The sequence below is a fragment of the Notolabrus celidotus genome, chromosome 21, assembly GCF_009762535.1.
Source record: "Notolabrus celidotus isolate fNotCel1 chromosome 21, fNotCel1.pri, whole genome shotgun sequence".
Lineage (NCBI taxonomy): Eukaryota > Metazoa > Chordata > Actinopteri > Labriformes > Labridae > Notolabrus > Notolabrus celidotus.
The window spans coordinates 16480695-16499130 of NC_048292.1; the positions used below are offsets into that span (position 1 = coordinate 16480695).

Below are 18436 nucleotides of genomic sequence, written 5' to 3' on the forward strand. Positions count from 1 at the left end.
AAAAGTCAATTTTGCATGATATGTCACCTTTAAAGGTGACATATCAGGCTTTTTTCATCAATATATATTGGTCTAAGAGGTCCCCAAAACATGTCTTTAAAGTTTATGCTCAAAAAAACACTTTGAAATCAGATTTTGACATGCCTGAAAATCCCTCTTCTTCAGTCCTCCTCAGAACACTCTGTTTTCTCTCTGACCACGCCCACTCAGGAAGTGGATGTGCCTCGGCTCTCCAGCACGTTGATCTAATGTTTACATGTTGGCTGAATATACACGGCTGCTCACAGACCTGTTACTTCAACCCTCTGAATCTGATCCAGAATCTGATCCTGATGGAGAGGCGCCTGTAGCAGGACCTTTCTGAAGGATTGGTCACAGATTCTGTGTTTCTTGTTGTTTGATTTGCCAGTATGTCGACGTGTGTCTTGGTACACAGCTACAGCTATGAACATGTAGCTATGTAGCTATGCTAACTAGCGCTAGCACTTATCCATGATAAATAAAAATCATCCACTAGATCTTCAAATCTGCAGACGTGGGGAGTAAAACCGACCTTTGTGTTTATTAAGACAGCCTACAACTAGCATGCCTCCCTCCTAAGCTCCTTGTTAGCACACATTTGTGCAGGTAATGAAAAACGGGGGGGGATTCAGTATTATTTTATACAGTCTATGGGCTGAACAAGCTCCGAGCTCTGACTCCGTGACAGACCGGATATTGTTGTTACGTAACAAAAACACGGAAGTCTGAAACGGCTCGTTTCACACACATTTACAGAAAGGTGTAGAAATCAGAACAGGGGCAGAATGGATTTTTTTCATTCTCGGGGGGTTTGTAGACATGCCAGGGAAACATATTTCAGGTAGAGAACCATTAAAAAGTCCATTTTGCATGATATGTCACCTTTAATAGCTTTGAGATGCACCCTTGGAGACCAGAGGTTGCAGCTTGTTTTTTTACCCAATTCCTACCAACTGCACCTTTAATTTGTTCTGCAGCAGGGGTTGTAATACCTTGTATCGTCCAGTAGGGGCGCAGCTGCTGCTCTCTGTAGTACTGGCTTGCTTGTAGTTCAGTGTTTGTCTGCACCGCCAGGCGGAGTAGAGACGGGTCAGAGGAAAATGGCGGACGGTGTGGATCACATCGATATTTACGCCGACGTAGAGGAGGACTTTAGCCAGGTAATGACTGCGTTTTATATTAAATTCGACAAGAGATGCTTTATGAGTGTGTGTGTGAATAGTTTTGTTCACATTAGAGTCGGGGGGTTTGTGTGCTCCTCTTAATACACCCCTCTGGTATACAGGCCCCCCTCTCACCATGCTGCAAGCTTGCAACCTCTGCTACAATCAACGCCTCCAAATGTTGCTTCTGTGGTGTTGTTGACGTTGAATAGAACAAATGGTGCACGCAGAAACATAAATATAACCTGCAGATACAGACTTGTTTCTTAAGTAAGTGCTAAATGTAGGCGCTTTTATTGTTTAACAGGTACAGTGTCGGGCCTCAGCCTCGTTGCTTGTGGCGGGCTGCCGATCCAAACAAACGTAGTGTACTAGCTAACTAGCATGAGCTGCTTTCTGACATTATTATGGTGAATGAGTTCCCCTTGTTTGGGCTTTTGTTACACTATTTGTGCCACTTGAGTTCAGAAATCAAACCAGGAGCCGACGTGGCGTTAATTAAATGCTATTGAGTTTTTAACGTCGTGTGTGAAACTTCATATGAGCAGAGACGCAGCAGTCTCAGTGCTCATTGTTAGCTCATGTGAGCATGGAGGGGAGCCTGCTGCATCAGTAGAGCTCTGTTTTTGTGGGTTTTAAACCCACCATGTATTGTTTAGATGCATTTAACTGCATGTGTGTTGAGTACCTGTGCATTTTTTTTTCCATTTCACTTTTTATTCACTTTTGACTGATTTTGCAGGTGTAGATTGTCCAATACATTCTGTCAGTACAGTTCATACAGTAATGTCATTGTAATGATGACAATGCACAGGTGAACAAAATGACAACATAAGCCTACAGATGATCAGTTTTTAAACCCCCACATGGGTCTTTGATCAGAAATATACCTGTAAGACAGATGTACATACTTTAAAAAAATAATGTAAATCTCCTATAATCACTTTGCACTACTGTAGTCTAATGCAGGGGTTCCTACACTTTTCAGCCCACGACCACCAAAGTAAAGGTGCCAAAGACCTGTGACCCCTACTGTCCCTCGAAGTGATTACATTTTGCATCAACTCAACTCAACTTTATTTATATAGCACCTTTCATACATAGAAAACATGTAGCCCAAAGTGCTTCACAGAGTAACAGACAGTGAGAAAACAACAGCAATGGTAGAATTATAGAAGGCATGAAAAAAGAAGAAATACTTAAAAAAGAAAAGAAAATCAACACAGTAAAATAAATAAAATAAGTAAGAGTGGAAATAAAAGTTAAAAATAAGGTAGAGTTAACGAGATCAGGTGAACACAATAAATAAATAAGATAAATAAATACATGTTAAAACAATGGTTTAGATAATAATGATAAAAATAATAAAAATGATAATAAAATAATAATAAAAATAATAATAATAATGATACTGATAATGCAGTCCAGGGATAAAATAAATTACTCTACATTAAAAGCTAGATTAAAAAGGTAAGTCTTAAGTTTACTTTTAGAAACACTCAGAGAGCTCGCTGTTCTGATGTCCAGAGGCAAAGAGTTCCACAGCCTAGGGGCATAAAAACAGAAAGCCCTCTGGCCGGTACCTGTGTGAGACACACGAGGAACATTTAAATCCTTTTGACTGGGTCATACTTCAACTTCAAAATTAGTTTACCCACATAATTAACTGTTAGCTAACCCTAACTTTAGGAGTCATCTGGCAACAAAGAAAGTCAGAAAACTAATTAAATGTACTTATTTTCAGGGTTTTATTTAAAATGTAACTTAAACTTTGTCAATATTTTTACAATATTGGGTAAAATAAGCACATTTTGATTACTTAAAAAAAATATATAATAAAATAATAACCTGGAAAATATCTTGCAACCCTCCATTGGTGTCCTGACCCATACTTTGGGAACCCCTGGTCTAATGTATACCATAACCATTGTCATAGCCTGTACATACATGTAGTTATATTCAATAGTTACTCATGTAGATACATATTATATTATATTTATTCATCGTTCATAACTCTGTATATTCTGTATTATTTATTTAATTTCCTGTTAAAGCACTTCTGGTTAGATGCAATCTATATTTCATTGCTTGTACCTGTGACATGCCCAATGACAATTAATTGAGCTAATCTAAATTTACAGTAAGTCAGGAAAATATATAGGTAGATTAATAAGTGAGAAAAAAAAGTGACTAATGAATGAATAAATAAATACATAAGAGATTCCTTTACTCGTCCCACAACGGGGAAATTCAAGTGTTACAGTAACAGACTAGACAGTGCTAAGAAAGCCTATAAAGTAACAATTATTAAAAAGTTATTAGCAATTAAAATTAAAGAGGTAAAATATAAGCATATCTTACACACATTTATTGGTTAAAGAGTCTGACCACTGCAGGAAGAAATTACCTACATAAATAAATAGATAAAGAATTGACACATTCCAAATATTAATACAATGGTATAATGTAACAGGTTAATTCATAATATAGTGCTGGCCACGTTGAGTGCCTCCATTCTGTTTTTAAGCATACCCTGGTCTGCCTGATTCATCCTATCAACAGAGAGCTCCAATGTCAATATTTCGATGGACAAATGAATCCACTGATTTATAGAAAGAGTGTGCGGGGGATCCATTCCAGTGCCTGTGCAGTTATTGAAAGCCGTGTCCTCCAGGGCCAGGTGACCAGGGCTGAGTCAAGGCTTATGTTTAACCCTCCTGTTATGTTTGTTTCTCTGGAACAGCAATAATGTTTCTGGGTCAATTTGACCTGGGGCATATTCAACTATCCAAAAGTGTCAGAACCCCCCAAAAAATCCCAATACACATTTTTTAATCAAATTTTTAACTCCATTACTAACCATTTAAATCAATATTTAGTGCAATGGTGTTCTTTAATTCTCACAGATCATGGTTCAATGAGGATAACTCACTTGTTTTTCATTTAAATAAATGTTAAAACTTTTTTTAATGTACATTGAAAGGACCTAAATAAAAATACAATAGTTTGACATGACCTTCATTTTTGTTTATTTTATTTTAAATTGTGAATGTTTGTTTTTTTTGTGTGTGAAGTGATGTTGATAAATTAACATGACACCTCTTCTGTCACATGCTGCCCAGATTTTTATGCTGCATTTAGCTGGTTTGGAAGGCATACATTGCCTAAAATAGACTTTAAAAAGGGTTAATTTGATACATAACATAACAGGAGGGTTAAGACATGCTTATTGCAACATCAGATTATTAAAATTTGTCCAAAAATGTCCATTTATCTTGCTCTCGAGTCTGCTTATGGCCAGGTTATGCACCCCTGACATGGATGTCTCCATGCTCCCCAGGATTGTCAGAATTAAATGAACAAGACCAAGCAGCAACTTGTTATACATGTATTCAGGAAACAAACTGCACATAGCCTTTGAATCATCTGCACCATTATAATCACATGCACTGAAAATATGACTAAAGTGTATTAAGATACTAAGGTTGCACTTAAAGCTGCTGTTGGTAGGAATGGTGTAAAAAAAACGTTACTTTTTTTCTGCTGGGTTTGGAGAAAAGGTCATAATGCCCATCTGTACTCATCGGTGAGTGGAGTAATTCGAGATTATGGCCAAATCTGTGTTTTCCAATGCCTTTGTATCAAGCAATGTTATTAGTCCCCTCGTTCCCGTTATCACGGACCAATCAGAGCTACTCCCCAACCCTCTGTCCTGATTGGTCGAGTGGCGGCCCCACTAAGTCGCCCTGATTGGCTGGGAAGCCACTACTTCCTCATAAAACGCGCACAACGATCTTATGTGGGCGGGGTTATGGCAGCAGAGAGGGAAGAGGTAGTGTTGACATTGGAAATCTCTCTCTGAACTGATGTTTATATCACGAGTACCAACAGCAGCTTTAAATGAATATAATAAAAAACTATTTAGTTGTTAAGACACAATTTTAACAACTACTTTGAGGTTGACAAGCAGACCAGTGTCTTTGTTAATAGTAAACTGAACAAGAGACCAAGAAGTAATACCACCAAAACAAAACAGTTGATGATGTTTTGTTTTTGTGTCTGTCAACTTGTCTGACATGTTTCACCTAATTGTGATTTACAGGAAGCCGACTATCCGGTTCACGAACAGATCGACTTGTATGATGATGTAATATCCCCATCAGCCAACAATGGTGACGCTCCAGAAGATCGCGACTACCTGGACACACTGCCCGCACCAGGTGGCTCAGACGGAGGGAAGAGCGCTCCCCCAAATGTGGTGTACACCTACACAGGCAAAAGGATAGCTCTGTACATAGGAAACCTCACATGGGTGGGTATCAGATCACTATGCATGGTCTTTGGAAAGTGTGGAGAGGAATATCTATTTGAATAGCAGCTGTCATATCCATATACTGTAATTAGTAATGGTAGCTTTTTCTGTTTTCTTTACATTTTTATGAAGTTTTAAATTTGACAAATGTGGACCAACAGATTTATTTGCAAGTTTTAAAATAGCTGTTTGCTAAATGTACTTTCTACTGTTTTCTCCTATGCAGTGGACAACAGATGAGGACCTGACAGAAGCCATACGATCGATAGGAATCACAGATGTGCTGGAGATCAAGTTTTTTGAAAACAGAGCCAACGGGCAGTCAAAAGGGTGAGGTCTTTTGTTAATCACATACAACACAAACAAAAGAAACAGCTCCACACAAGGGTATTTATTTTTGGATTGAGATTTTAATGCCTATTTGGACATGAAGCTTTTGGGTAACTAGAGGGATTTTGAGTATTTATTTATTGCATGCATCCAGGCAAATTGCTAGTTTAGATCAGAGCAGTACATTTTTGAATTTCTTGCCTGGCACAAGTCAGACGCCATGCTTCTATTAATTATAGGACTCTTAAAAGTACGACTAAAGGCCCTCGAATGATAATAATAATAATAATAATAATGATATTTATTGTATTTTATTTCATTTGTAGAGCACTTTTCAAAAACCAAGTTAGAAAGTGCATCACATGGGTAGCAAAATAAAACAGGCAGATCATAAAAACACACAAGTCAAGATAAAGAAATACAAAAAAAAGACATTAAATTCCCCTCAAAGAATTCTTAAGGAATACAATTATTTTAAAATATATTTCTTAAGACGGTTAAAACAAAATAAAGTCAAATAAAATCTGGGAAGGTTCTGTGATAAAAGTATGTTTTAAGAAGGGACTTAGAAGAGCTCACTTTACCTTTGTTTTGCTTGAATCTGATTGTGTGTGTTCTCTGCCTCCTCCTCCTCCTCCTCCTCCTCACAGGTTTGCTTTGGTGTGTGTGGGCTCAGAGGCATCATCCAGGAAGTTAATGGAGCTGCTCTCAAAGCGTGAGCTCCATGGTCAGAATCCCATCGTCACGCCGTGCAACAAACAGTCCCTCAGCCAGTTTGAGATGCAGTCACGCAAAAGTAAGTAGCATAAGGGAAAACATGATATTACATTTTTAAACTGTTTTCAGCTAAATGCTTAATCAACTCTGGTTTTTAAGAAGTACTGGTGATATATACTTTACAGTCACATGTGCATGTTGATATAAACCTGGGGGTCCTACTGGGCTTCAATGTGAACAGAATACAATCATATTGGTTTTTCTTATTGCCCACAAAATATAAAACTCAGTTAGTGTTTTCTGGTAACTTTACAGGCACCCAGTCGGGCCAGATGTCCGGAGAAGGTAAAGCTGGCCCCCCTGGTGCAGGTCCTCGTGGAGGTTTCCCTATGGGTCGAGGCAGAGGCAGATTCCCTGGACCACCCGGACCTGGAGGAGACCGTTTTCCTGGACCACCCGGACCTGGAGGGCCACCACCACATTTCCCTGGTTAGTTTGGCATCACCTATTTGTACACAATGGTTAAATTTAAATTGAACATGCTGTATTATTGTGTCATCATGCATGAGTTAGACACTACATTATAGACAGTTGAGGTTATAGTTGTGATAATTTAACTGTACATATGGGTTAATATCTAAACCGTATTTAAATGAACAGAATATTTATTTTCTAACTAACCTGTGAGTAAGAGAATAATGAAGTTCTTCCTTTACAAGACGAGGTTTGTAAACCGATGTGTATATATTGGTAAAGTGGTCGCAGGCTTCATCTGTTGAGGTTTTTGGGTTGGTGGATTCCTGTTTCAGATCTGGAACTAAAAGATCTCTTTGTATTTTACATTTAAAAGCGTACCCTGAAATGAATTGAACCTCCTGCTCTCTATCTGGAAGTGTTGCTCTTTTAGAACAGTTCAGGCTTTGCAACTGTGCTCACCAGCATGAAACTGAGGCTGGTCTATTGGAGTGTGCGTTTCTGCAAGGGATCTTTCACTCATTAAACCTCTCCTTTGCATGTTTCCTCTCCCTCTGGTTTGTGCTTTCCTTGTCCCTCTTCACCTCCATTTAAACAAATAATCCTCTACCTGCTGTGAATTTCTACTCACAGTAAAGGTGTTGCTTGGAAAGCAGTTTACTCAAAGCTTTAGTTGGCAAGCTGCCAGTCTTACACTCCTTGCAAATCTTGGATTGGCCGCCTTTCACTTGCAATAGAGAATGGAGTTTCCAGCTTTTCTCTTTTTTCCCATTTTTGCGTCTTTTTTTCCCCCTTTCATCCCACCTTCTCCTCTTTCGCTTAGTGGCTGGTGCGCCCACAGTACAGGGGTGGGTAAGGCCTTAGATTAGTAGGTGGGAGTTTATAAAGGGAACACTTATGATTGGTTTGCTTTCTTCCCCATTAGGCCCGGGGATGAGACCAGATCTGATTAGGCACCAAGATGGCCCTCTGATGGATATCAGTTTCAATCCTTTCCCGCCAGGGGGCAGGAACGGGAGCTGGCGTGGCAGAGGTGAAACACCTCGATTGATTTGATTGATCGCCTTTTTATTCTAACTCTCAGCTGTTTATCGGTAGCAGTTTTTCCATCGACTCTGTCTGGTTAACTGCCCCAGAAACAGCTGAGTTTTAAACTCTCTAAACCCCTGTGAAGTTAGATCCATAACATGCTGTCTGCCTTACTCAAAGCAAGGAAAATAATGAAACATCCTCCAGGACTGAAGATAAAACAAATGATATTTTGAATGTGTGATTCAAATCTAGTTTGAATACAAACAACTTTATTTCGATTAAGCATGTGCGACGGCTTAATGTCAGAAATGACTTCCTATGATGAAGTTCCTGTAAAGTTCTTCTATGCAGCTTCATTTGGGGATTCAAATCAAGATGTGACTGCTAACAAAGCATCTTTCATTAGGTATCTGAGCGCGTCATGCTAAATTCAGATTCTTGGTAGACCATATCATTGCATCCATCAATTATTAGTTAGCGATTAGAATCCAGTATCAAATGCAAGGCGCCAGCTTTTAAAGAAGCCAGCGTACAATAATATTTCCTGTGTGAATCCCATCTTTTTTGTTGCACTATGATTTAAGTTGCTGTCCTGTTTGATGTTATTTTGAAGGTTTTGTCATGTAGCTGTGGCTCGCTCTTCTTTATCTGTGTTTGTGTCATTGTCCCTTCTCTCAAATGCCTAAGTACATACGCTGCATCTACATTTGAGCAGGAAAGACTGCTACAGGATATGAAAATTAGAGCTTTACTGATCATTAGACTTTTTGGTGTTTTGTGTTTCAAACCTGCCATGTATGTTTTCTATTGAAAAGTCTTCATACCCAGAACTGTTAGTAGGACCCTCTGAACTTAGTCTAAGGAGCATTTCTTTGTTTGACGAGCCTATGTTTTTTCTCTTGTGCTCTCTTCAGGTGGAATGCAGGGCCCCCCACGTCCCCCTCCAGGTCCACCTGGTCCCCCAGGCCCTCCAGGACCTCCACCCCCTGGCCAGGGCCTCCCTCCTCCCCTCCCTGGTCCCCCAAATCGTGGTGACAGGCCGCCTCCCCCTGTTCTCTTCCCCGGTCAGTTTGGCCAGCCTCCAATGGGACCCATGCCCCCAGGCCCCCCTCCTCCAGGTTACGGCCCTCCTCCTGGTCCCCCACCGCCTCAACAAGGCCCACCACCCCCAGGACCCTTCCCTCCTCGTCCCCCAGGCCCCATTGGTCCCCCTATGGCTTTGGCGCCCCCTCCACACATGCCAGGTCCCCCACCTGGAGGACCACCACCAGCCCCCCATGTCAACCCTGCATTCTTCCCCCCACCCGGCAACAACAACATGCCACCCAACGACAGAGGAGGCCCCCCTGGACCAAACGACCCATACGGGCGCCCGCCTCCATATGAGAGAGGGGACTATGGTCCCGGAGGCCGGTAAGAACAAACGAGTAATGAAGCTGAGTGTTTAGTGTGAAGTGTTGTTCTGATTAAATCTTTTTATTGCTAGTTTGATTGGAGCAGAGAGATCATTGTCTGCTTTATGTCCTAAACTCAACTTATGCTATGATCTGTGTGTGTTCGTAGGGAAATGGAGGCGTCACGGACTCCTTTGAGTGAGGCCGAGTTTGAGGAGATCATGAACAGAAATAGAGCCATCTCCTCCAGTGCCATTTCCAGAGCGGTGTCTGATGCTAGTGCAGGTAACCAACAAAGTAAACCATCATATATACCAAATAATTACGCACCGATTTTACATCAAAAATACTAGATGACAGTTAAAGCTTAACGCAACCATGTGCTCTCTTCAGCGGACTATGGCAGTGCTATAGAGACCCTGGTGACGGCCATCAGTCTGATTAAGCAGTCCAAAGTGTCAGCAGATGATCGCTGTAAGGTTCTCATCAGTTCCCTGCAGGACTGTCTTCACGGCATCGAGTCTAAAAGTTATGGCTCTGCATCCAGGTAAGATTTTTATCTAGTGAGATGCCATGAGAGGCATTGTTTAAGAGTCATTACATTTTGGTTTGGCTGTAAAATAGCGACTAATGTTATTTTATTACCCAACACTTTGCTGTTATAGGGATGATTACATTTACATGAAATCATTAAAATAAACTTGCATACACAAAGAGCTGGAACACAGTTTACAATTCTTCTCCACGTCTCTGTCAGGCGAGAGCGTTCCAGGGAACGAGACCACAGCCGCTCCAGAGAAAAGAGTCGACGCCACAAGTCCCGCAGTCGTGACCGCCATGAGGACTACTACAGAGAGCGCAGCCGGGAGCGAGACCGCCATCGCGAGAGGGACCGGGACAGAGACCGTGAAAGAGAGAGGGAGAGGGAGTACCGGCACCGCTAGAGAGGAAAGAAGGTGGGTAGGACTCAAATTTAGACACTTATTATTTGTCTGAGTCCTGGACTCAGCTTGTCCAGGTCAGTCTCAAATAACCCAAACTACTTTGCAGAAGAAGAAAACCACCCAGGCTGAGTTAAGAAAAGTCTGCTTCTTTTGCTCAGCTCCCCTCTTCTTCATTGGATTAGAGTTTAGGTCGTGCTATTAACCTAGCTCTCAGGCTTACCTGTGCACATAACACACACTGTTCAAATCTACACAGTACAGGCGTGTCTGTTCTCATGAGAGAGGTTGCATGTAGGCCATAAAAGGCTGTCTCTTCTGTGCTTGAAAGAAGCTGGCTAAAGCTTACAAGCTAAGGCAGATTTGCAGTATAGTATGACTATAGGGTCACTTTGAATGTCCTCTTTAAATATTAGAAAAGAGAGGAAGGAGAGACGAGGTAAGCAACGAAGAGATTTTTTGAAACTCAACCTTTGGTGACAGGTAAGCTTAAGGTAAGTGCTGCTCTTATAATTTTATGATTTCTTTATCATGTTTGTTTCAATATGTATTTGGTCCCTGAGTGTGTGATACACATTAAATGTACTGCTTCATATATAGGGGGGGGGTTAAAAGTTGTATCAATACTGTGTGTGTCAGAATCAAATTGCTGATAAATATTTGAAACTGGCTTTTTGGCTGCAGTTACTAATTGGCCTACACGCCTCTGAAGCTGGTAAACTACAAAATGTGTCTGCCACTTCTTTATTTTGAAATAAAAATTGCCAAATAAACTTCTCATAGCCAGAAGGCAATAACAACCTCCAACTAGTACGTGTTTGGATATCTTCCTTTTGGTAGAAACTCTCTGAAGAACACAAATACTTAACATTCATCAAAAGTGGACACGATAACATTTTTGCTTTTACCAGCAGCTTTGGCTTTTAGACCAAAAATAGATGTTGATCATTGTTCTGGCTTGAGTATCAACATTTCATACATACTTATATTTCTCTATATGTGAGTTTGAGCTCTTTAAGTGTAATGTTTGGCTGAGTTGGTGTGTCATATTAAAAGTTCCTCGACCAATTAACTTGATCGGTAAGAGCTGTGTTGCCCAGTCAAATATGACATAGTTAAGCACAGATCCAGCATTCTGTGCCCTCTGTGGGTTCAGATCAGTGTATTTTTCCAGAATGTTTCAAAAAGTGATTTTTAGACCACTTCAGTCTTTGTAAATGTTCCATCCAGATTTGTGTTGTAAATTTGTGAACACCAGTTCAAAACGTTATTTAAAAATCATTACTATATTATGATTATGAGAGGTGAACATTTAACATCTTTTGATTTTAAGACACAATTTTGCCAATGTTTTGGTGCCATGTTTGCATGTCAGATTTATCAGCTGACATTTTACTTTTGTCAAATTGAATGTTTTGCAGCTCATTGTTGCTAACTTCTGAACTATGGTACCTCAATGTAAGATGTTGAGGTAACGTGAAAAAGTACATGTGATGTAACTCCAAAGATGTGATTTCCCAGTGTTGATGCCTTAAGAACACTTGATGTCTTATAAGGGCAGTTTGGACACTAAATTTAAATGATTGATTCCCAATATGTTAATTGTAAGGATCAATGCATAAGAAGTTTGATACAAATGTGTTGTCGGCAGAACTTAATTAAATGTAAACATTTAATATTATGATGGGAAATTTTATACAAGGAACACCTTGTTGTAGGTTTTGTGTCACCAGGCCATACATTAATTGTTTTTGTTGCCTGGTTCAATTTAACTGAAAAAAAAAAGAAACATATTTTCATCTCTGAGAAACGTGTTATTGAACTGAATACATAAACTGATTGAAAATCTTAGCCATCTTAATGTCATTGATGATCATGTGCTGTTTTGTATTTGATATTGACTGATGCAGTGAAGAAATTCACATTGTAATACTTAGTTTTTGTGTCTCTTCAGTGTAAATTGAAATACTTCCAGTCTTGGTCGCAGTCTTGTATTTTAATGATAAATCATCCCAGGTCTGTAAGAGATAATGCAAGTGTGTTTTTAGAGTTCTGGCTCCGATACAATGTGTTTTGCTGGCTGTTTGGTTGTTGTCATTTTCTGGATGAGTTTGAGACAAACATGTCTGAAAGTGCTTGATACCATCATGTAAACAAGTAATACAGATGTGTGTTGCTGCCACATTATTTCAGGCAGGTACTTGTCAGGCTCACTGGTGTTTTTTATGGATTCTCTTGGTAGGGCTGAACAAATGATTTTGTAATTATGTGGGAAGATGCTTTCTTCCATTGCAATCTGCATGTTGAAATGGTTTTTTGTAAAGTTTTGGAACTGCAGTTGAAATATGTTGTTTGACCGATGTATGACGTCCTGACGTTCTTCAGGGTCTGTAATGTTTGTACGAACTGGTCCATGCAGAGCAGGGTGTAGTCGGTTACAGGGATCTCACCGCATCTCTGTACTATTGCTCATCACCCCAAATAATATTTCCCCAAAGTTTGAAGAACTTTCATTAATGAACTAAACTCATTGGTGATAACCTGATGTCTTAAAGGAGAAGGAATGTATGTTCTCTACATCAGACCAATTATTTAAACATGTGAGTGTTTTAGTGCCCTCATACTGAGAAATATTAAGTGGGGTGTTGTTATTTGTGGAGTTGCTGAATTCTGAAGCAGGCCATAACAAAACAATGCAAGTAATGGTAAGAGTAACTGTCAGTCTTTTGTAGTGTGACGAAATAGTGAGGAGTAATGTAACGTGTTGTCAACAGCCATGGCTGAAGTTACTGAATCCTGTATTTATATTTTGGTATTTTTACGGAAAAGTAAGACTTTGTGTCCGCTGGGAACCTCTTAATGGAGCACACGTTTTCTTATTCTGTCAAAGGAATGTTCATATTTACTATGTGGTAACTGCTCAAAATGAAAACTTTCATGTAACCTGAGCCTGAAACTAACACTGCAACAGAAGTTTCTGCAGTCTCCTCAAATCCAATGAGTAAATACTGTGCGATAAGAGACTCTCGGTGGGCACAAAGTTTGATGACTTTTGGTGATATCTCGAATGTGTCTCACACTCTTGATGAAATGACTGAAGTTGCTTTTGCATACAGTCTTGATGGCCTAAAGAATTGTTATCAGGGAATAACCGAGAATTAAGCCAATTGCTTTTATTGTTAGCGATTGGGCTGTTTGATAATATAACACTGATTTCCCTGTACCTGTTGTGGGGGAATGTACACTGTTTGCACTCAGTTGAAATGACATGTTGTTCTGTCTCTTCAGTCTGTTTCTGTTGAGATCACAGACCTCCTCTTTTCAAACAGTCATGATATTTGCTCATGTTAAACCAGGGTCAAACAGTTTTATTTGCTCGTCTGTATAATGAGTCATGCAGAAATCACAGCGATCTTATTAGGGCTGTCAAAATTGCTCCAAAATGACGTTCGAATATTCGCTCTAAAAAAATCCCATAGGTTCGAACCATTCGAATATCTATATTTGCGCATTATGTCAATCACAGGTGGACAAACTAATACAAGGAGACATAACTACCATAACTAACATACCTACACATTACAAAACAAGTAAATGACCTAATGGTCTATATCTTAACACTTTTAAGACCGTAGACCTCTCGCTCGCCCCCCTCCCCTCTCTGTGCGTAATGCGCTGAGTGAGTGCTGAACAAGACTTGTGCGAGCAATTAAAGGTCCCCACTCTTGTCCCTAATATAGGCAGGCTTCATTCAGTGATTGAAGCAAATATTATTAACATTAATTGAAGGTAAAAACGAAAAAGTAGTCCACTTACATTCTTGGCGCTATTATTAAAAAAAGAGGAAAAGCTGCATTTTATCACAGTGTCACTGATGGTCGGGCTCTTTTAGTCCACTGTCAATGTAGGGTCTTAGGCCTGACAGGTTATTTGCCAAAAACACAAGACAGTCCACACGTGAAGAGACCAGATCTCTTTTTATTCACTATATTCCCAGTGGAGGAAAAGACGCATTCAGAGCGCACTGAGGATCCGAGGACGGAAAGATTTCTCTCTGCCGTCTGCTTCACGCTGTGCATGTGTGACTCCTGTGACCTGTCCCTGACCCGTCATGCAGTGCGCCCACTCACAAAGCAGCCGCAGATGTGTTTTTTTCCACAATCGAATATTAATTTTCACAATCGAATCTCCGTTTTTTTTAAATATTCAAATATATATTCGAATTTAGAATATTCGTTGACAGCCCTACATCTTATTGAGCTTTTGTTGGACGTGACATCAATATGTAGCATGCTATGATGCCTCTAGGGATAAGGATTTTAATTTCTAAGTAATTTGGCTTAGCTGCAGGCATTTGTAATGCATTACATATTAGTTCCTGGGTTGTTGTAGAACTTGGCAGATTTCTGAAATTTACATTTTCTTTCTCCGTCATTTAAATCATTTTCTGAAACACAGGAAGAATGTTTAGATGTTGAATGGTAAGTATCACATGTCAGGCTGTTTTGTAGATTTCTCAGGTTAGAGAGTACTCAATGAACTGCTTGACCCTGGTTTGACTCTGAACACTGTTTCATCTTCATGCTCTATTAGCTGGCACTTTATCACACGTGTTCAAGTTAATTTATAACTACAACTATAATAATCTTTGATGAAAAAAAAGACAATTTAAATGTGTTGGGCATAAAATGTAAAGGGTGAAAAGTTCTGATATGCCCGTTTCAACTTGTCCTGAATGTTATCACCCCTTTATATATAATACTGTGGTGAGGGGTCACCTTTGAGTTTGATTGCTGTGTTGTGTAAATATTGTTGTTGACTAAGCTGTATGTATTTGTAGCCATTCGTCAGTTCAAACACACCACACAGCCAAAGAGATCAAATTTCAGTATGCAGTCAAATCTATGATCAGTATATGACCATGTGTCCTCATTTGACCTTTCTCTAGGTAAGACTGTTGAGGTCCTAATACATTTGACCCTTTATAATAACCATACCATACAAGTTTCCATACATATTTCTCTAAATAAGCTTCCACGCTAAGTTGAACATATCTGTTAAGACTTGATGAAAACATCTTAAATAGTTGGCGGATCGTTGTTGACGGAGTAAAAGACTATTTATTTTACCATTTACAATTGAACAGTTATCTGTTCTTTGTATGCTTGTCTGTGACATTCTCAGTAGTAAGGTCAAATTATTGCATCCATTTCAATCACATTATGTGTAGACTGCCAGAATAAAGTAAAAGAAAGTCTATTTAAAAGGTGCCCAGTGAGATAAAATAAAATAAACATGTAAAAATATGTGCTGTCCCGTAATGTGCTTTATAGTTGTGTGTTTATATCCACAGCTCTATTTGTCTTTTCTGTGTCTTTTACTCCCGTGTTTACTTATTTCTCTGAAATATACGGGTTGTGTCTCACCCAATCATGAACCTTTTTCTATGGTGTCACAGTTGACACATTTTTCCTGATTGATATTAGGGCTAAACTTTTTTAAAGTTGCTGATAGAAAATAAAAGTCAAATTAGCTGTTAAACAAACAAAAAAAAGCTTAACAAGGCAATGCTTAAATCTAAAACTATTACAGGTCTATTTTTAACTTATTGATAGGAAATTAACTAATTCTTAAGATATTTTGTCAAGTGCTGTCTTGCCCTTTTGGGTTATGATAACAGCATAATCCAACATGGGAAGTACAATTCCACAAAAGTACTTTGGCCTTTTTTTACCAAGAAATGTAATGATTTCTGCAAATCACATTTAACGGATACAATGCTACAAACAGCAAAACTGATCCTGTAAAGTAAAAGGCACATTGTTTGACATCAGGCCCAATGAAGCTGCCACAAAAGGCTACGTCTTGTCGTCTAGTTTTCCCTTTTTTGATTGAGGTCAATCGTTGAATTTGAATTTCAGTACACGGTGTAGACTGTCAGTAGCTAAACGTAGCTTTCCAAAGTTTTTAAATCTATATTTCCTACATGCTTGTACCTTCTGCCAAGAGATACATGTATTGTGAAAACAGCTATTATGATTTGATTGCAAAATGCATGAAACCAATCTCAGTTCCATGTTTTGGCAACAATAATAAATTGCATTTAGGCGTAACTCAGTTGAGAACTGTTCTATTTATGGTTTGTGTATGTACTTGTAGGTTTCAGACTTGCCTTTTAGACACTTCCTGTTCAAGCTTGCATGTTTCTCTGTGTTTATGCTAGGGTTGGGGGATATACACTGCCAAGTGAGCATTTACAAACGCATAATGTTCATGCAGGAAGTCTCACCGTATTACTCCTGGAAAAAAACAAAATGTCCAAACTAAGACTTTCAGTAAGTGAACTTGGACAGACTCCACCCTCTCTGACTCACAGTGACGGTGGATTGATCCCAGCCCTGGTGTGCACTGTCTGTGTAGTGTAGAGGTTTGATGGTGAGGGGGGAAAGTGTTCACTGTTGGGCTGCCTCGAAACCAAACTCCACCCTCCGTTTTGAAACCTTTCAGCTCACGAGGATCATGGATGGATGGAAGGACAAAGAGGAAGGATTTCAGTGCGCCACCACCTCCCCACCCTGCATGACCGGACAGGATCACAACCACCACCTCTTCCTCCACCCCTTCATCTCTCCTCTCCGTCTCCACCCATCCTTCTCTCTGTCTGTTTATCCTGTCTGCCTGTGGATGGGAGACCCTGACCTGTGTAAGGCTATGTTATCCAAACCTCTATACTTATGGTAACTAAAGATGAAAGAAAAGAAACTTTCCAAACAGCTCTTTTATTTTTATGATGTTTTATTTGACATGAAGATGACTACTCGTGAGATGCTTTTTTTTGCAAAATACAACAAACAGCCCACACAGTCCCTAACTAGAAGACACAAACATTACATCCTATTTTTATTTTCCCTCTGCTTCCTGTGCTGTGTACATTCAGTTTAAAGCTCAGTTTTTATAGGGTACATGTTTGATGTTTTCTCTCCACCCCTCCCTCTCATTCTCATTTATTCTTTTCATGGTTAGTATGTTTGTAAATGTCTCTGCTTTTGATTAAAAACTAGATGGTGTTGTAATAAAAAATGTTTACTGAGGTATTTGATGCATTTGTTGGCCTCTTCACATTCGCCTCATTTATATTAAATGTTTATTTTTGACTGCAAACTGCTTTTCTTATTAGCTTACATTCACATTTTAGCAGTTTTATAAAGTGGTTTGTTTCAGGAAATTGAACCATTGACTTTTTCTTATTTTATGTTCTTTAAAATGATGAAAAAAAATAACAGGGTAGAAACGACCGCATGATTGTATCATTTGAAAGTTTACATTTACTGAAGGTGTACATGTTCATGCTGCACTTTGAACATTATCAAGTATTGTGGTGGTGCGGGTAGGGTCTTCTGTTACCGTGTAATGACTCTAAAAAGCCATTAGCAGGATTTTATCCTGATCAAAACTGTGATGTCTTTGTGTTGTTAATGTGAAATGTATTCATACTAAGAGTAAGTCATCACAGCCACCTTTGTAGTAAATGTTTAGACCGTTGATTAGACCTCCATCCCATGTGTTGAAAATTTGAGATCTCAAGTGTGTTTCCTGTCTTCCAGGCATAACATGTTTTTGTATGTTTATTTTTGTAACTCCAAAGAAACTTTTAAACAATACGTGAGAAAATTCAATTTGGGTACAGAATCTGGAGCACAACACTTAATCTTCTGTATTGATGCAATGCATCTTTTAAAGCAGTCACCATGTTCATGTCTTGCGTGTGTGTTGAACTGAAGGGGTAGTCCAAATTTTGTGATACAAACTTGTATTTTGTAACAACTGAAGATTATTGGTGAAGCCAATAAGCACTGAGTTATGTATGTTTTTACTTTGTCTTTGAAAATTCTTAAAATATAATACATATGGGCAGGTTTTCACATCATGGATTAGAAGGTCAAAGTTATGATCTTTAAAACTGAGAGGATATCTTACAGTTGGTGGTGCTACAGAAGTGTTCAACAGGGGGATTGTAGTGCTGTTGCTGTTTGCTCTAAAAATGCTGCAGAC

The 18436-nt window shown here is 39.2% G+C and overlaps 1 protein-coding gene across 9 annotated transcripts; it reads left to right on the top strand.

Annotated features, from left to right (window-relative positions):
* Window positions 1–1029: 1029 nt before the first annotated feature.
* cpsf6 (cleavage and polyadenylation specific factor 6) lies at window positions 1030–18060 on the top strand. Of its 9 annotated transcripts, none has more exons than XM_034673318.1 (12): window positions 1043–1181; window positions 5287–5496; window positions 5723–5826; window positions 6477–6622; window positions 6838–7032; window positions 7943–8050; window positions 8964–9462; window positions 9613–9740; window positions 9837–9990; window positions 10201–10399; window positions 10801–10823; window positions 16892–18060. In XM_034673318.1, exons 1-10 carry the CDS (start codon window positions 1122–1124, stop codon window positions 10385–10387), a joined length of 1791 nt encoding a protein of 596 aa, XP_034529209.1. In that variant the 5' UTR covers window positions 1043–1121; the 3' UTR covers window positions 10388–10399; window positions 10801–10823; window positions 16892–18060. The 9 variants fall into 9 exon arrangements, with proteins under 9 accessions (XP_034529210.1, XP_034529209.1, XP_034529208.1 ...); XM_034673322.1 differs by having other exon boundaries at window positions 1047–1181; window positions 6859–7032; window positions 9613–9728; XM_034673319.1 differs by lacking the exon at window positions 10801–10823 and having other exon boundaries at window positions 1030–1181; window positions 9613–9728.
* The last annotated feature ends 376 nt before the right edge of the window (window positions 18061–18436 follow it).